The 15,489-nt window shown below is 56.7% G+C and overlaps 3 protein-coding genes across 9 annotated transcripts; 1 reads left to right on the top strand and 2 right to left on the bottom strand.

Annotated features, from left to right (window-relative positions):
- The first annotated feature begins 335 nt into the window (after nt 1-335).
- P2RY4 (pyrimidinergic receptor P2Y4) lies at nt 336-4,941 on the top strand. Of its 2 annotated transcripts, none has more exons than XM_003641137.5 (2): nt 336-460; nt 3,337-4,941. In XM_003641137.5, exons 1-2 carry the CDS (start codon nt 432-434, stop codon nt 4,475-4,477), a joined length of 1,170 nt encoding a protein of 389 aa, XP_003641185.3. In that variant the 5' UTR covers nt 336-431; the 3' UTR covers nt 4,478-4,941. The 2 variants fall into 2 exon arrangements, with proteins under 2 accessions (XP_003641185.3, XP_004940598.1); XM_004940541.5 differs by having other exon boundaries at nt 336-2,327.
- AWAT1 (acyl-CoA wax alcohol acyltransferase 1) lies at nt 3,525-12,247 on the bottom strand. Of its 5 annotated transcripts, none has more exons than XM_046940300.1 (10): nt 11,733-12,247; nt 11,294-11,479; nt 10,786-10,900; nt 7,980-8,082; nt 7,783-7,890; nt 7,552-7,622; nt 7,134-7,338; nt 6,365-6,539; nt 6,075-6,277; nt 5,456-5,940 (listed from the first exon to the last, which is right to left on the bottom strand). In XM_046940300.1, the coding sequence occupies exons 2-10, from the start codon at nt 11,329-11,331 to the stop codon at nt 5,786-5,788; spliced, it is 1,173 nt and encodes a 390-aa protein (XP_046796256.1). In that variant the 5' UTR covers nt 11,332-11,479; nt 11,733-12,247; the 3' UTR covers nt 5,456-5,785.
- IGBP1 (immunoglobulin (CD79A) binding protein 1) lies at nt 10,947-15,460 on the bottom strand. 2 transcript variants are annotated; one of them, XM_015278343.3, is made up of 6 exons: nt 15,152-15,460; nt 14,796-15,080; nt 13,269-13,464; nt 12,160-12,245; nt 11,733-11,845; nt 10,947-11,479 (listed from the first exon to the last, which is right to left on the bottom strand). In XM_015278343.3, exons 1-6 carry the CDS (start codon nt 15,403-15,405, stop codon nt 11,331-11,333), a joined length of 1,083 nt encoding a protein of 360 aa, XP_015133829.1. In that variant the 5' UTR covers nt 15,406-15,460; the 3' UTR covers nt 10,947-11,330. The 2 variants fall into 2 exon arrangements, with proteins under 2 accessions (XP_015133829.1, XP_015133831.1); XM_015278345.3 differs by having other exon boundaries at nt 10,947-11,476.
- Between the last annotated feature and the right edge of the window lie 29 nt (nt 15,461-15,489).

Raw genomic sequence — 15,489 nt, 5'->3', positions numbered from 1 at the left:
AGGCGCCGCGACCCCAGTGGGTGAGAGCATATGGCCCCCACGGGCAAATGGGACGCGGTCCCCGTGAGTGACGGACCGCAGTCGCCGTAGGCGTAGGGCTGAGGTCCCCCAGTAGCCAAGAGGGAAGCACACACATCTCACGTCCTGGGGCTGCGTCCAGACCGAAGGCTGCACGGGCGCGGGGCAGGACAGGACGGGAGCGCAGCAGGGCTGAGCCCCGCAGCACCCCGCGGGGCAGGCAGGGACGTTGGCACGGCGGATAGCGAACGGCGGGTCCCTGCCCCCGCCTCCGCCCACCTCCAGCCCTGCCTCTCCCGGCACTTTGCTCCCAGCGTGGGAGAGCACGAGCAGGCGCGGCGCGGCGCGGCCCGGCACGGCGGCATGGCCCCGGGCCCGATGGGGAACGGCTGTTCCCTGGGGGTGCCTCGCAGATGAGAGTCACCCCATCCCTGGAGCACAGGTGAGGTGGGGGTCTCGGGGAGGGCAGCAGCTGGGACGGTCCCACTGCGGTGGCGCCATGGCTGTGCAAACCTAGCCAGGCTTGGGGGTGCTGGACGTGCAGCTTTGGCCCTGAGAGGAATGGCAGTGATAACCTGGGGGTGTCGGATTGGGGGAGGAGGGCGGGGTCAGCCCATCCCTAAATCTTTCCTTCCAATCACACCGCTGTGATCCTCTATCACCAAAAAACCTTTGTATGTCATGGGGCCGCCACCTCCTCTCCTTCATCTTCCTCTTCAGCCCCCAAATGCCATCTCCTTTGAAGACAAAGCCGGCCCTGGGGCTGCTGCAGCTCTGCTTGGTGCTGCAAACCTGGCGAGATGGAAGGGCTGGAGCAGCCCGCTTGAGGGCGAAAGGGCTGTCAGCTTCATCCTGCTGAGACCCGGGGGCACCTGGGCACAGGTGGGCTGCACTGGGGCACTGCACAGCCCCAGCACCGCTGCCGGCCCAGAGAGGACGGAGCTCTGGCAGGCAGAAAGGGAGCTCAGAGAAATCAGGTCACGCTCCCCTGGTGCCAGGGCTCTGGCTGGGCTCACCACGTGGCGATTAGGGACAAGGGTCCTTCTGCAGGATGTTTTGCACAATTTCCCCTTGTTTTGCAATTTCTAAGGGCTTAGGAGAGAAGAAAAGCCCTGTGTTTTTCCCCGAGCCCCTTTGGCTCACCCACCCAAGTTCCCCTCCGCAGTCCATCCCGTGCCCCATCCCCAAAGGGCAGCCCGCATTCCAGATATGCGTCCTGAGGTTGTTCCCAGCCCCCTTTCTGTCTCTGGCCATCCTCCCTGTGTGCCACCAGCTGCACCCACAGCAAGGGGAAAGCTTCATCCCCACACCACACCCCGTGCATCCACAAAAGAGGCAGGGCAGGACTGAACATCATTTCCCTGGCCCTGCATCATCCCCTGCCAGCTCCCAGCTGGGCTCAGAGCCTCACCACTGCAGGTGGTCCCTCCAGCAAAGTGCACAGAGAAAGCAGTGGCCGGAAGAGCCTCGCTGGGGCTGTGCTCGAGGAACACGAGCAGCAGTGACGTGTCCTGGCGGTGGATGGGCGTAAATCAGAGCCCTTTAAACCACTGCCTTTGATTGTGACTAAGATGAGGAAGTAGGAAACCTTGACTGCTGAGATTAAGATTGTCAGATGCCATCTTCTTTTGCATTTTGGTTTGTCAGTGGTTTTCCCAAGGGCAGCTTGCTCAGGAGCAGCCAAATCACGCTGCTGCATGCAGCCGGCCTCAGGCTTCCCCTGTCTTATCATCTGCCCTCTGCACCGAGCCGGCCAGCACCGCATTTTCTTTGTGCATTTCTTGCATCAGATGTCATTTTTTTTTAAAATTGAATTATTCAGATCATCCTCATTTGTTGGCAGCTTTGCAGAGATTGCTCGTGATGGCTGCAACCTGCAGCACCGCCGCTCTTATAGGGCTCTGTGCTGCGCTGCTCTGCCCTCTGCCATCCACAGAGGGTAGGAGAGGAGAACGGACCCCCTGGTCCGTGCTGCCCCCGTTGGCATTCCCAGTCCCTAGCAGGAGAGCAGAGCGAGGTCCCGCTGTTAATGTTTGATCAGGGCCTGCCTCCTGCTCTCTGAACTCATCCCGTCATTAAGCTGTCCGCAGCAGGAAGGGGTGGTAGGTTTGGGCCCAAAGCTGCACTCAGCCCAGAACTCAAACAAATTGCTGGGCTGCGTGCGGAGCCGGGGCTGGTCCTGGTGCCATTCGTTAGTTTATCATCATCTCTGCAAACAGCGGGGTGTCTCTGCGGGACGATGGCTTAACAGAGCCACGGATGCGCCCTGGAGAGATCCCTGCCAGCTGTGCTCGCTGCGAAGGAAAGCGGTAAAGAGGATGGGGGGGACAGGAGTGTGGGGTGGCACAGCTTTCTGCTCATCCCTCCCGAAGCAGCATCCTGCAGCACCTCCCTGAGCCGAGCTCTGCTCCATTGCAGCGCCCACCACTGCCTTCTGTGAGCCCTCCCCACTGCCAGCAGCCCGCAGTGACCGGGGAGGCTTTTAGCACAGCCACCCCCTGCCCAGGGCAGCCCCAGGGAAGCCGCTCCGTGTCTGTCGGAGCAGCGGGCGCTGAACTTCAGCCATCTCCAGAGGCGAATGTGGCCGTTTTACAGCTTGCCCTTGCTTTTCAGCCCCGGGGACGAATTTGGTGGGACGATGGGAATCGCAGTCTTTGATCCGAACAATGCGCAAAGGGGGAAATGTCCCGATGGCTTTGAGCTCGCGCTGTGTCTGGCTGGGCCTTGGCACGGGAACAGCTCCTCTCTGTGCAGCTGAACTCATTGCTCTCCTGGGGAGGAGAGCCGGCAGCTGGAGGCCCCTTGCTCCCAGGAACGCTCTCCCAAAGGCTCCCCTAACGGCCCCCCGAGGATTTCTCAGGGCCATCATACCCCTCCAGACAATCCTTTCTTCTCCTCCTGCCTTTCTTCTGGGGAGGACCCCTCTGGGACTGGCGGCATTGTCACGGTGGTGCCAATTAGGCTGAGCCGGCTTCCAAGAGGCTGCGCTGGCACCGCGCGGGGGCTGCTGTTGCTGATCAAGGTTTCATTGTTCGCCGCGCTGCGGGTCTGCTGGCTGGCCCTGGGCACCCTGCCCAGCTCCACGCGGTGTCACGGCGCTCTGCTCCGAGCCACGATCCGCGGGTGTCACTAGGAGGGCTCCGGAGGGGAGGACGTGTCAAGCCCAAACCCGAGAGCTGAGAAAAAACAGAGAAGCATCAAAGCGGCCGGAGCTCCTGGAGGGAGGGAAAATCTGGCATCTTTGGCCGCCTGCCCCACTTTGTGCCTGACAATGGTCGGGATCAACAGCTAATGTGTTTTTATTAACTGCTCCCGCAGCTCTGGCTGGGAGAACATGGACGCTCCGGTGAGGATGTTCTCACTTGCCCCGTGGACGCCGACGCCGACCCCCTGGCTGGGAGGGAATACGACCGCCACGGCAGAGGCCAAGTGCGTCTTCAACGAGGAGTTCAAGTTCATCCTGCTGCCCATCTCCTACGGCATCGTCTTCGTGGTGGGTCTGCCCCTCAACTCCTGGGCCATGTGGATTTTTGTCTCCAGGATGAGGCCCTGGAACGCCACCACCACTTACATGTTTAACCTAGCCATCTCTGACACGCTCTATGTCTTCTCCCTCCCCACCCTGGTCTACTACTACGCTGACCGCAACAACTGGCCCTTCGGGGAAGTGTTGTGCAAGATTGTGCGCTTCCTCTTCTACGCCAACCTCTACAGCAGCATCCTCTTCCTGACGTGCATCAGCGTCCACCGCTACATGGGCATCTGCCACCCCATCCGCTCCCTCAAGTGGGTGAAGACCAAACACGCACGACTCATCTGCGTGGGCGTCTGGCTGGTTGTCACCATCTGCCTCATCCCCAACCTCATCTTTGTCACCACCAGCTCCAAGGACAACAGCACCCTGTGCCACGACACCACCAAGCCCGAGGAGTTCGACCATTACGTGCACTACAGCTCCTCCGTCATGGCCCTTCTCTTTGGTATTCCCTTCCTGGTGATTGTTGTGTGCTACTGCCTGATGGCCAAGAGGCTCTGCAAGCCCAGCTTCCCCAGCCCCAGCCCCCGTGTGCCCTCCTACAAGAAGCGCTCCATCAAGATGATCATCATCGTGCTCACCGTCTTCGCCATTTGCTTCGTGCCCTTCCACATCACCCGGACCCTCTACTACACCTCCCGCTACTTCCAAGCCGACTGTCAGACTCTCAACATCATCAACTTCACCTACAAGATCACGCGGCCCCTGGCCAGCATCAACAGCTGCCTGGACCCCATCCTGTACTTCATGGCAGGGGACAAGTACCGGGGACGGCTGCGCCGGGGGGCAGCCCAGCGGCCCCGGCCTGTGCCCACTTCCCTGCTGAGCCTGGTGGCCCCCTCTGTGGACAGCAGTGTGGTTGGCAGCTGCTGCAACAGTGAGAGTCGAGGGACGGGGACGGTGTGGAGCAGAGGCGGGCAATGAGAAGCGATGAAGTGGGACACAGCATGGAAGCCCTGGTCCCACAGACCTGTCTGGAGCATCGACCGTGGGTCTGAGGGCAGGTGACCATGTGGTGTATCCCAGGTCACTAAGACAAGACATTTGTCCCTCCCCGGACACACACAGAGTGCTTGACCACAGAGTGCAGTAAACAGACTGGCATTAGGGACAGTGGAGGAGCAGTCCTGTGGCACGTGGGGACAGCAGGAATGCTGGTCGTGGTCCTGGCCAGGGTCTCTACTGAGACTTTGCCACTCAGTCCAGTGCTGCCAGTACTGCCTCAGTCTCCTGCTGCAATGCCCTGCACTGTCCTCAGGGTGGGGACACTTGGGGGATGGGCACAGAGCCACATTTCAAGAGATGCCTCCCAAAGCATCATCCTGGGGAAGGCGGTGAGGGGCTGTGCTGCTAATGGTCCCCAATAAATCACCTTCCCCTTCTCTACATGCCAAACTGGTCCTCACTGTATCAGGAGGAAGAGGGATAATGTATCTGTGGTGAGGGGACAGCAGTGTAGCCCCTTCATACTATGGCACAATGTGGGGCAAACTTGGGGCCATGAGATAGTGGGGCACGGGGGGGGGGGGGGGGGGGGGGGGTGGCACCAGGATGACAAGAGATGGGTGGTGAAGGCCTGCAGAAGAATCTGCCTTTATGGGTGTTTGCTGTCTAAATGTTTACCCAGAGTTATGTTTAACTGAGGATCTGCGTAAAGACAAGCAGCCCGGAGATGCTTATCAGCTGCATCCCGTGCCAACCTGCGATGGGATGGGGCTAAACAGGGCTGTCCCTGCCCTCAGTGCACTCCCAGCCCATGCCTGGGGAAGGAGATCCCAGAGCGAGATCCCAGAGCACTGTCGGTGTGTCACCATTCCTTCCAGTGCCACCAAACCCCCCCCCCCCCCCCCCCCATGCTGTGCCCTGATCAGTGGGGCACCCCAAAGCACACTCAAGACACGGTGAGGGGGTGGAAATTTGTATGAGATATCACCCAACAACCACATTGAGGCCACTGTCACCAGTTCCCCCTTGGAGTGAGGGGAGGGACACTCAGGCATGGGAACATCCCCAGCCCAGCCATGGGGCTGCAAACCTGTGACCTCCCTCCTCTTCCTCACGGCACCCTATGCCCTCCCTCTGCTCACAGTCACTGTATGGGACTGTGCCCATCACTGCAGTCCTGGGGATGGCACCTCTGGGGCCTCCGCCAACCTTTGGGTGTCACGGGAGGAAGAGGAGGAGGGGGAGCGGCAGGGCCTCGTCAGCCACATGTCCCCATGCCCACAGCACTCACACGATGCGCAGCTCATCCCCCTCTGACAGCCCGTACTTGGTCTTGTTGTCATTGAAAAGCTTGAGCAGGGAGCGCACGTACATTCCATGGTACAGATCCACCACCTCGCTGCTCGGCTCCTCGATCTTCGGCACCGTCACCGGCTCTCCCACTGCGGGAAGGGAACCCATCACCTCGGTGGGCACAGGGCAGCGCTCAGCTTGGTGGGATACGAGCCTCCCACCATCACACGGACACCCTCCTCCTCCTCCCCACACACCCCACAGACCCTTTGTAGCTGCTCACCCACGGTGGTGATGGGCCGGGCGTAGGGCAGGAAGCCCCGTGAGCGCACCGAGGTGAGGCCACGGCCGTAGAAGACGCAGGGAGCAAAACCCATCATCTTCTGGAAGCGCTGCTGCACGGCCCGCATCCAGCTGCCCTCCTCAAACACCACCTGGCGGAACAGCTCGTTCTCTCCAAATGAGAAGGAGGGCACGAGGAAGGCACTGCGGAGGGCACGCGGTGGCGTTGATGGGGTGTGTTGGGACCCCCGCGTCCCTCACATGGCGCCCCCCTGGTGCTCCCGCACTCACCCATGCTGCAGGGCCATGCGGACGAAACCCTTACGGTTCTTCAGGATGAGCGTGGTGACGCCAGGGCTGCAGGAGAGCGACTCAGCTGCTCCACCGATGACGATGGCCACGGCGTTGCCGGTGCCATTCTTGGAGAGCAGGTGGCCGATGGCACGGCGTGTCACTGGGCACAGCCCTATGGCAGGAGCAACACGGGCTGTAGGGCGGTAGGGAACTGTGCAAAGGACCCCATTTGGGACTGTGTCTGGAGTGGACAGAGCAGGGGGACAGCAGGGCTGCAGGTGGGATGTGAGCAAGGTGCATACAGAGCACAGGAGAGCAAAAATGGCGCACACAGGGTGCAGGCAGGGTGTGCACAGATGCAAGTAAGAGGTGCAGGGGGTCAAAAGAGTGTAAATATCTGGGCACAGGTGCAAGCATGGTGTTCAGAGCATGCAAGCAAGGTGCACACAGGTGTGCGCAGGGTGTGCACAAGGTGCAAACAGCGCAGGTGAGGAGCACACAGGATGCGAGCAGGATGTAAGCGAGGTGTGCAGATGGTGCAAGCAAAGCAAGAGGAGGCAAACATGGGATACACACAGGTGCAATCAGAATGCAAGCAAGATGTGCAGAGGGTGTAAATGCTGCAGAAAAGTTATGTACAGGATACAAACAAGGTGTGCACGGGTGCAGGTAGTCTCAGCCCATGCTTTGCCTGCTGCTTCAGAGCACAGCTGGGGACCAGAGGCTGGGAGCAGGGCTGCAGGCACCCGACCCCCACCCCACTCACCTCCACTCATAAGGTACTCCCTGAAGAGGGGCAGACGAAAGTTTCCAGCCAGCGTGGTGAGGAAGGGCCGGATGCCTGGGAACAGCTCGGAGAAGCCGGTGGAGCCGGTGATGAAATTGCAGAAGGCGCCGACGCAGAGAATGCCGTGGGGGTGGGAACCAATGATGTAGTTGTGGCCAGGGGACAGGTCGTGTGTCTTCACCAACTGCAGGGACAGAGGGCTGTGGGCACAGAGGGGCCTGACAGTGCTCCGCGGTAGGAATGCGTACTGCAGGCAGGGCTTGGGGACACCCAGAATGACAGCACCGCTCCCATCGGGTTCATAGCAACGGGAACTGCTTAGAGAGCCCAGCAGGTCCTTTGGGATGGTGCCACAGCTACTTGTATGATCACCCCCACCCCATACCCAGTTCCGCACCTTCACAGGAAAGTAGTCCCGAAAATGCCTCCACACAGACCATCTCCTCAGGCACGGCAACCTCCTGCCTCCTGCAAATGGGACAGGAATGGGGTAAGGAGAGCCCATCCCAGCAGACACAGGGCTGCATCCCTCCTGCTGCTGTTTGTAGGTAGGAGGAGGAAGATGTGGCATTGCCCTGGGCAGACCCGGAGAAATAGAGTGTCCATAGGGTACCCCATCCCACCGTACCTTTCTCTGGTGTGTCCCAATCAAAAATGACCCAAGCCAGGTAGAGAGCGGAGATGGGCCAGAAGCGGGTGAACACCAGGTAGATGAGCAGCACCAGGGTGACGGGACCTGTGGGATGGGGTGGGTGAGTGAGCGCACGCCCGGCCCTACAGCCCCCACAGCCCCACTCACCCAGCAGCAGGAAGCTGAGCACCCACTGGAGCACGGCGAGGAGCTGCAGCCAGGCACGGACATCTCGCTGCGAGGGCCACGGCACGGCCAGCAGTGTGCGCAGGGCAGCATGGAGGCTGGCACGGCTGCCTGCGGGGACACAGACACGGTGGACTCAGCATTCCCATCCACAGAGCCAACACCACGCTAGGAGGGGCCCTGTTTGGCTGAGGCTGGGACACGGGATGGATGGGCTGGGGATGCTGGATGTCTGCCCCCTGCAGTGCCAAGGACAGCGGTAGGGGTGGCTGTCCCCATTGTCCCTGAAGGGATAGTCTGGCCCCGCTTCCCACTGCTGGATCTGGTGAACCATTAACCATCCTGGACAGTGCCAGGATCCAAACTCCACACGTAGTCCCATCCCTCCTCCCCAAAACGGGCCTGAGCCATCGGCCAAAGGTCTGAGATGCAGCAGGGCATGTGAAAACAACCTGAAATCTGTTGTGAGAGAGATGCGCAGGGGGAGAGGGGATGGAGCTGTTCCCATTGAGCACCAACAGCAGTCCTGGGGTGGGGGAGCTCAGCTCTTCCCACCTCCATCCAAACCAGAAAAACAGAGTTTTCCTCCATCCAAAATGGAGCAATTGGGAAAAACAGAGTGCAGGAATCACCCTGGCAGAAGGATTCTGCCCCCACCCCCCACACCTCAGTGCTGTCCCCATTCCAAACACCCCCCTGCTCCGCCACATTCCCAGAAACCCTCCAGCCCCGTGGCTCTCAGCTTTCCCAATGCCCGCTGACTTTTCCAGCGAAGACACACAGCCCATCTGCGCCTACCCCAAAGTTGCTTTTTTTAGCTCTCTTTACGGCCCCTCGAGCACTCCGTTGGTTTCCAGACTGCACAATGAAAACCAGCAGCGGAGCGATGGGCGATGCCCGGTGCTGTGCCCACGCTGCTCCCCAGCCGGGTGGTTGGAGCCCCCCCGACGAGCTCAGCCTCCGCGGCTCCGGGCAGCGTGGAAATGAGAGCAGAATTGGCACCACTTTGCAGCATCTCACAGGAGGAGCGTTTCCTAACGCCTGGTCAGCATTAACTTAAGAAATCCCATTCCTGTTGAGCAACTTTATGTTTTCCTCTGGTGCCGCTAACCCCAAATCGCTCCCAACACCTCCCTTTCCCCTGAGCAGTCTTAAAGCAAACAGACAATAGTGACAGCAAACGCTAATAGCCCGAGCCCGTAACGGCGCCGGAGCGTTAGGAACCATTCGAACATTCGGATATTCCTTACCACTCAGGTTTTGGGAGCAGGCTGCAATGATTGTTTTCATGGTGGCGGGGAGCTCCGCTCCAGAGCCCGGCTCAGCGGGTTAAAAGGCAGGTTTGGAAATCCTGGGCGGCGATTGATCGCTCAGCCGGCCTCGGTGACCGCCCCGGCCGGTGTGAGGGGGACGCGTGGAGAGGAGCCGGGCCAGGATGGGAGCTGGAGCTCCTCGGGAGAAGTCACACGGAGTGACAATTCCTCCTCGTCAGCACCGGCGGCCGCTGCCCCCCAGGAGCGGCACTGTGGGTATTTCACAACCCGGTGCGATCCCCCTGGAGAGCTGCCTGCAAACGTCACCCTGATGCTCGGCGGGGTGGGATGCGGCGTGGTGAGCTGATCGTCGGCCACAGCCGCGTGGGCCCCGCCTCAGCAAACCAGAAGGATGGCCGGGGTGGTGCCCGGCGCTCAGACTTCTTCCACTGGAAGAAGCCTTCATGCTGGCACGTGGTCCTGGCTTGCTGAAGGACAGGTGAGGAAGACCAGAAAGATTGGGTGCAACGTAACAGAATGAATGTGGGAAAGGTTCCCTTCCAAACGCACAAAGAAAGGAGGAAACAAAAGCAGCATGGAAGCAGCCCAGGAATGGGCTCCAGACCAGCAGCGAAAGGGACAGAAAACCTGCAGGACCTCATCCAGCAGAGCCACGTCTTTCCAGAAGGACTTGCCAAGAGCAGCAGGCTGACAGCAACACACGAAAGGAGTTAATTCATATTCAGGACTGCATGTGTTGTTAAAGCAAAAAATAGTTTTGGAAGGTACAGAACTCACAGAAATCCACAACCTGTTCTGGTAAATCAGAGAAACAGTATCTGGAAAAAGGGAACTGCATCCATTGCAGGCTACATGTGGCTCCACAGCATACGCTGCCAGGAGGTGCTACTTAAGATACACTGCTGTGTCTAAGCAATAGTGCAGCCCAGCTGGCTGCTCAGGTGTGCATGAATCATGCTTATAAGAAGAAAAAAAAGAGCTGAATTCTTCTCCAATCCCATTGCTCCCAAAGGTAAGGGAGCAGCCTGCTGATGAAACCTCTGCCAAGGCCAAATAAAAGACTGAAACTGCTCTGGGAAATATCCGATCACACAAGCAGCAATGGTGCCTAGTTGCTTTTTTTTTTTTTATATATATAATCCTGACATTTGTAGCATACTTTGCATTTTTAACAGGTTTAGAACAACCCTGATGGCAGCTGCTGGCCCACAGCTGGCAAGGCCAGAGCTCCCAATAGCTTGCTTTAGAGGAATCCAGATCCTTCAGGGCTATTCTGACCACCAGCGCACCACTCCTCTGAATATGGTACTGCTTTGTCCCAGCGTTGGCCTTGGCAACACTCCACTAGAGGGTCCTGAGTACACACTATACATACATAGGTATGTATACTACAACTGCACACACTCCACATTACACTAAGCAAAAGGACAAATGTTTATATTAAGGCATTTGTACTATGTGTAGAATCAGCACTTCCCCACACCGCCCTCAGAATACCTGATCTACTTAACACAGAAAACCCACACATGAGCCTGCCCACCTGGGGAGGAACGGAGCGATGAGGCAGTGGAAAGGGCCAACGGTAGCCCTGGTCAAGATAACTGTCCAGCTGACACTTCCCACCTCTGACTTCCTTCACTGCTGACACACATGCTCTGGAAGAGACCAGGATGAAAAGCAAGGGATTTTCACAGGGACAACTAGGCAACACAAGAGATTTTATTTTGTTTAAAATATAGAGGAAAAAAAATAAATACATCCACCAACAATACAAAGAGCAGTTTCCAAACTCAGCTACTTTTCTTTCAAGGACTTCCTCTGACTGGGAGGGCAGAGGCAGCCTGACCCATCACGCAGCGCCCGCCGTCAGGAGCCCTGTGGTGTAACTGCACAGGACAAGCACACTCTCAGCCTGACGTCTCATGTAAACCAAAGCAAATTGTCACGTTTACTCCTCCGACTCCAGTGACTCCCAGAGAAGCCAAGGATACCTCTGCATATGTACAGTGTATTTATTCCTATATCTGCGAGACATAGGCAACTCTTACAGGATTTCCAGGCCCTGCTCTCTCTGCTTCTGGAGCATCAGCCCATGTTCTGCCTGTTGCCATAGCCTCTTGGGTGTGTATCTTTCCAGTCATCCCAGTCCCGAGCTTTTTGGAGAGCTTCCTCATCATCCTCCTCCTTTATTTTCTCCTGCTGCTCCTTCCGCAACTCTTCATCATTTGTGTCTGCTAAAGGCCAAGAACAAGGAGTGAGGGACAGAACAACACTGGAAGTTTACCAGTCAATCTCACAACTCCCCTGCAGGAATCAGCCTAGACAGAAGGCAGGAATTGCCACAGAGCAGCCTAGCAACCCATTTATTCCCAAACCTAATGGAGAAAGATTGAGGGTGTTTTACATCCTGAATACATTCCCCTTCACCCCTCTCCTCAAGAGGGCTACCGAGTTCTCTTTTCCCAGTTTTGCTCTATTCTGCCTTACGTGGTGGCCACTGAGGTGCACTCTGACCGTGCGCTGCTTCTTCCCTTTTCTTCTGATCATACCAGTCATTTACAGTCATCGTTGGCAGGCCAGGATACCCAGCACCAAACACTCTATAGGAAGAGAGAGATGGTCAAGAAACGTTCTATTTGACTGAACCAATATCAATGCATGGAACCACTCTGCACCCCAACATGCACTGATAGTTGAGACACTGAAGTATGCTGACAACAGAAGAAATTAGAGAAGGTAGAAGAAATGCATCAGAAGTTTGACCATCCCTCGCTCAGATGTACAACACATGCAACCTTGACGTGAAACGGTGCCTGAACATGACTGCTTTTCTGCATTTGAAAAAGTATCTTAGACTCACCATGAAAACACAGCACCGCACCACACTCTGTTAAATAGCCAAAAACCAACATACTTAGCCTGAGCTGCATCCCGGGTAAGAATGAAAGGTTTCAATGGAGTCCTGACTTGTCGAGAAGGACCGTGTGGTGGTGCTGAAGACTGAAATTGCAAACAAAAGTTACAAGGCAATCATGCAGATAAGAGTCCCCTTCCTCGCCTCCCACCCCAAGCAAGTTTACTAAGGGTCTTGTAGAAAAGAAATGCCTCTGCTGTCAGTGCAACATACTAAGCTGGACAATTCAGCCCTTAATCCAGTTCAAATCATGAACTCCATCTGTGAGCTTCCACAAATCACTTCTCTTTGTGCCTTTGTTGTACTCATTCTGATCAAAGCAGAAAGGCAACAGAGCTAAACCAGATCAGCTCAGATCAAAGCATGAAATATAGCTTATTTTTTCCATGGATCAAACACAGTACATTATGAAGCAAATCAGGCTCATCATTCACAAAGATATCACCCAGGGCACTACAGAACAGCACAGCTCTGCAATAAAGAATTGCACAAACCAGCTGTGCCAACAAAGCTGGACTATGGTACACTTAGGCACGTTATGATTTTTTAATTCTAGACAGACATTTGAGGTGAGTAGCATGAAGTGCAGAAAAACTGCTCTACACACAATTTGCAGGTCCCTAAGCAGCCTTCCTCATACGGAACAGACATGTTTTACTCCAATGTCAGGACTGCCTGTAGGCTTAAAGTGCAGTCTTGAAAAAAAAAATAGAAGCCACAAAGGTCTTGTTTTAATTAAAAAATGTATTTATTTCTTTAGAGTTAAAGGTCTGGAACAACCCAGCCAAGTGGAAAAAAAGCCTGTGTGTGCAGACCAGCTATGCTCTGATATTCAGTGCTCCAGCATTTAACAAACCACGACTGTCTAGGATATATGGCAGCACCAGACAGGCACTAATGCAAAAATCAGAGCACTGGCCATTCAGAATTAAACCAAGCCCCACGCATTTATGTTGTGCATGAGCTAAGACTCTAATCTAGGATCCAAAGAACAAAACATAGGAAGCTCTGATGAATTCCTCCAAGGTTCATTTACCCACAGCAGTTTTTATCGTGAGATCTAATCATGCAGAGTTTGCAGGACCTGCAGATCAAGAAAGATTTCATACCTGTTTCATTGTATCTCTGCTCTTCAAGATGACCATTTCCTGGTCGATGCTCTCTATTTCCTCAAAGCTGATGGTGATCCACTTCTGGGCCTGCAGTAGGTACAGCTCCCGTACTTGCTCCTCATCTGCCTGCCCACTCTCCACAAAGGTTCTCAAAGAGGCCAACTTGTTCTCCAGTTCCTTCTTCTGCTTATATCTGGCTCAAAGAGAAAAGAGTAAATAGATAATTTCAATAAACTTCCTCCAGCACAGCCCACTGTGTCTTCCAAAATAAACTATTTCTTGAACTTGAATGAAGTTTAGAGAGCTACCTCCTGTCCCATGTCAACTGCTTTTCACAGAAGTGCCCGTTGCTGATCACTGCTCATTAGGGCAAACGAATCCAAAACAGTCATAAAGAGCCTCATATTGCTGAGGAATGTACTGGTGAGAGTAGGACCCACTCACGTAACAACAGACTAACAGTCCCATATAGCTAAAGCAATGACTTTCAGGAACACAGCAGCAGGTCATACCAGCTGTCGTTTCCTGATGACCTCTAAAGGAGCACCAGTAAGAGGCAGAACACCAAGCATGAGGATGTAACCCCACCTCAGTGTGACTGAGGACAGAAGTTTCTGACAAATGAAAACTACAGAAACCAGAAGAGTTCCACTGTGCTTACAAAGGCTTTGAAAATGCATGACCGTATACGTACCTGCAGCACCCAGACCTTCTCCACCCACCTTCCCCATTCTTCCTACTCTCAACTCCAACTTGGGCAACACAATGGATTTTTACTAGTCTTTGCAAGAGGTTAAGAGGACAACTGAGCACATGTTCAATTTCTGTCTCAGATGGTTCTGTGCCTGCAGATGAGCTTTTTACTATACTTTCGGCTTTCTGGATTTTCTTGTTCTAGTTAAGAGAAGCAGGCAGTCCCCCTCCCTGCCCCTATCTAAGACATTTCCAGGGTAAATCCTTAAGTTACAGCATCACCAAAGGATGAACAGTAAGAACCAACCCTATGGGAGCTGAAAGGACACAGAGCCTACGAGCTGTTCTATAAAACGCTCCACAGAAAACCCTGAAAAACACACTTTAAGAAGCTGAGCGCCTGCCTGCCCAGCCCTGCGCTGCAGGGAGGCAAAGCACACCACCCCTCTCCGGTCTGTTTGCAGCAGGATAAGCTCCCTTTCGTCAACTACTGACAATGGCAACTGGGGCAGGACAGCTGTGGAGCCCGCGTGATGACAAAGGCCTTTGGGAAGTTCTGCCCCTGCAGTCTCTGCTGTTGTAATTGCAGTGTCTCATCCTCCAAGCAGGCCAAGCACGAACCTGCTCACAGCAGGGCGTAGGGCGGCCACCTCCCATCTGCCGCAGGTGGGCTCGGCCGCGGTGGAGCTCAGCGGGAGCCGCAGCGCGGCTGCCTGGTGCTGCACACACACAGCGCCCACGCTGGAAAGGCTCCGCTGCGAAGGGCGCCGCAGAACGGCCGGGTCGGAAGAGCCCTCAGAGCCCAGCCAGCCCCGGGCCCGCGGGTCTCACCTCTCGATCTTGGCCTGCCGGCTGGAGGCCATGGCCAGCAGGCTGCGCTGGGCGGCGCTCCCGGCCTCGCCGTCCTCCCGGGGGGCGGCGGGGGGCGGCCGGGCGCCGCTCAGCCCGTACGAACGGCACAGCTCCAGGAAGCGGCAGAAGTGCCGCCGGGCGCTCTCCAGGTGCTCCCGCCGCCGGCTCGGCTCCACCTGCCGCAGCGTCAGCGCGCCCAGCAGCGCGGGCACCAGCAGGTACTTCAGGTCGGCCGAGGCGAGCTCCTCCAGCTCCTCGTTCTCACTGCAAAGGGAGAGATCGGCCTCACAGCCTCGCTCGGCGCTGCCGCCCCGGCCCCGGCCCCGCCGCCTCACCTGAACAGCTCCAGCTCCTCCACCATGGCGGCCGCCCGCTGCAGCGCGCCCAGCCCCTGCCGCACCTTGGCCTGCACGGACGGGGCCCCGGAGGACGGCTCGGTGCTGGCCTCCACCTCCTCCAGCAGCCGCCAGCCCGTCTCCAGCAGCTCCGGCAACCGCGGGCCTTCGCCCGACGCCTCCGCCATGCTGGGCCGGGAAGGAACCACCTGCCCGTGCGCTTCCGGCAACGGCGGCAACGCCCCTTCCGCCATCTTGGTGAGGGCGCGGCCGCCATCTTGGTGGGAGTGGGGCCGCCATCTTGGTGAGGGCCGGCGTTGCTGCCAGGCCCGGGGAGG

This window comes from Gallus gallus, chromosome 4 (genome assembly GCF_016699485.2).
Source record: "Gallus gallus isolate bGalGal1 chromosome 4, bGalGal1.mat.broiler.GRCg7b, whole genome shotgun sequence".
Classification (NCBI taxonomy): domain Eukaryota; kingdom Metazoa; phylum Chordata; class Aves; order Galliformes; family Phasianidae; genus Gallus; species Gallus gallus.
The sequence above is the reverse complement of the archived record's forward strand: the minus strand, read 5'-3'. Positions and strand labels throughout refer to the sequence as shown.

What these genes read in the sequence shown, in the direction of transcription:
- P2RY4 (XM_004940541.5), top strand. Translation starts at nt 2,278, where the DNA reads ATGCGCCCTGGAGAGATCCCTGCCAGCTGTGCTCGCTGCGAAGGAAAG. An exon ending in GCTCGCTGCGAAGGAAAGCG is followed by an intron (nt 2,328 to 3,336) that starts GTAAAGAGGATG and finishes CTGCTCCCGCAG; the next exon opens with CTCTGGCTGGGAGAACATGG.
- IGBP1 (XM_015278343.3), bottom strand. Translation starts at nt 15,405, where the DNA reads ATGGCGGAAGGGGCGTTGCCGCCGTTGCCGGAAGCGCACGGGCAGGTG. An exon ending in GCAGAGATACAATGAAACAG is followed by an intron (nt 12,246 to 13,268) that starts GTATGAAATCTT and finishes TTGCAATTTCAG; the next exon opens with TCTTCAGCACCACCACACGG. An exon ending in CGGGATGCAGCTCAGGCTAA is followed by an intron (nt 11,846 to 12,159) that starts GTATGTTGGTTT and finishes CTCTTCCTATAG; the next exon opens with AGTGTTTGGTGCTGGGTATC.
- AWAT1 (XM_046940300.1), bottom strand. Translation starts at nt 11,331, where the DNA reads ATGCTCCAGAAGCAGAGAGAGCAGGGCCTGGAAATCCT. An exon ending in TTGGGACACACCAGAGAAAG is followed by an intron (nt 7,623 to 7,782) that starts GTACGGTGGGAT and finishes TCCCATTTGCAG; the next exon opens with GAGGCAGGAGGTTGCCGTGC. An exon ending in GGGACTACTTTCCTGTGAAG is followed by an intron (nt 7,339 to 7,551) that starts GTGCGGAACTGG and finishes CTGTCCCTGCAG; the next exon opens with TTGGTGAAGACACACGACCT.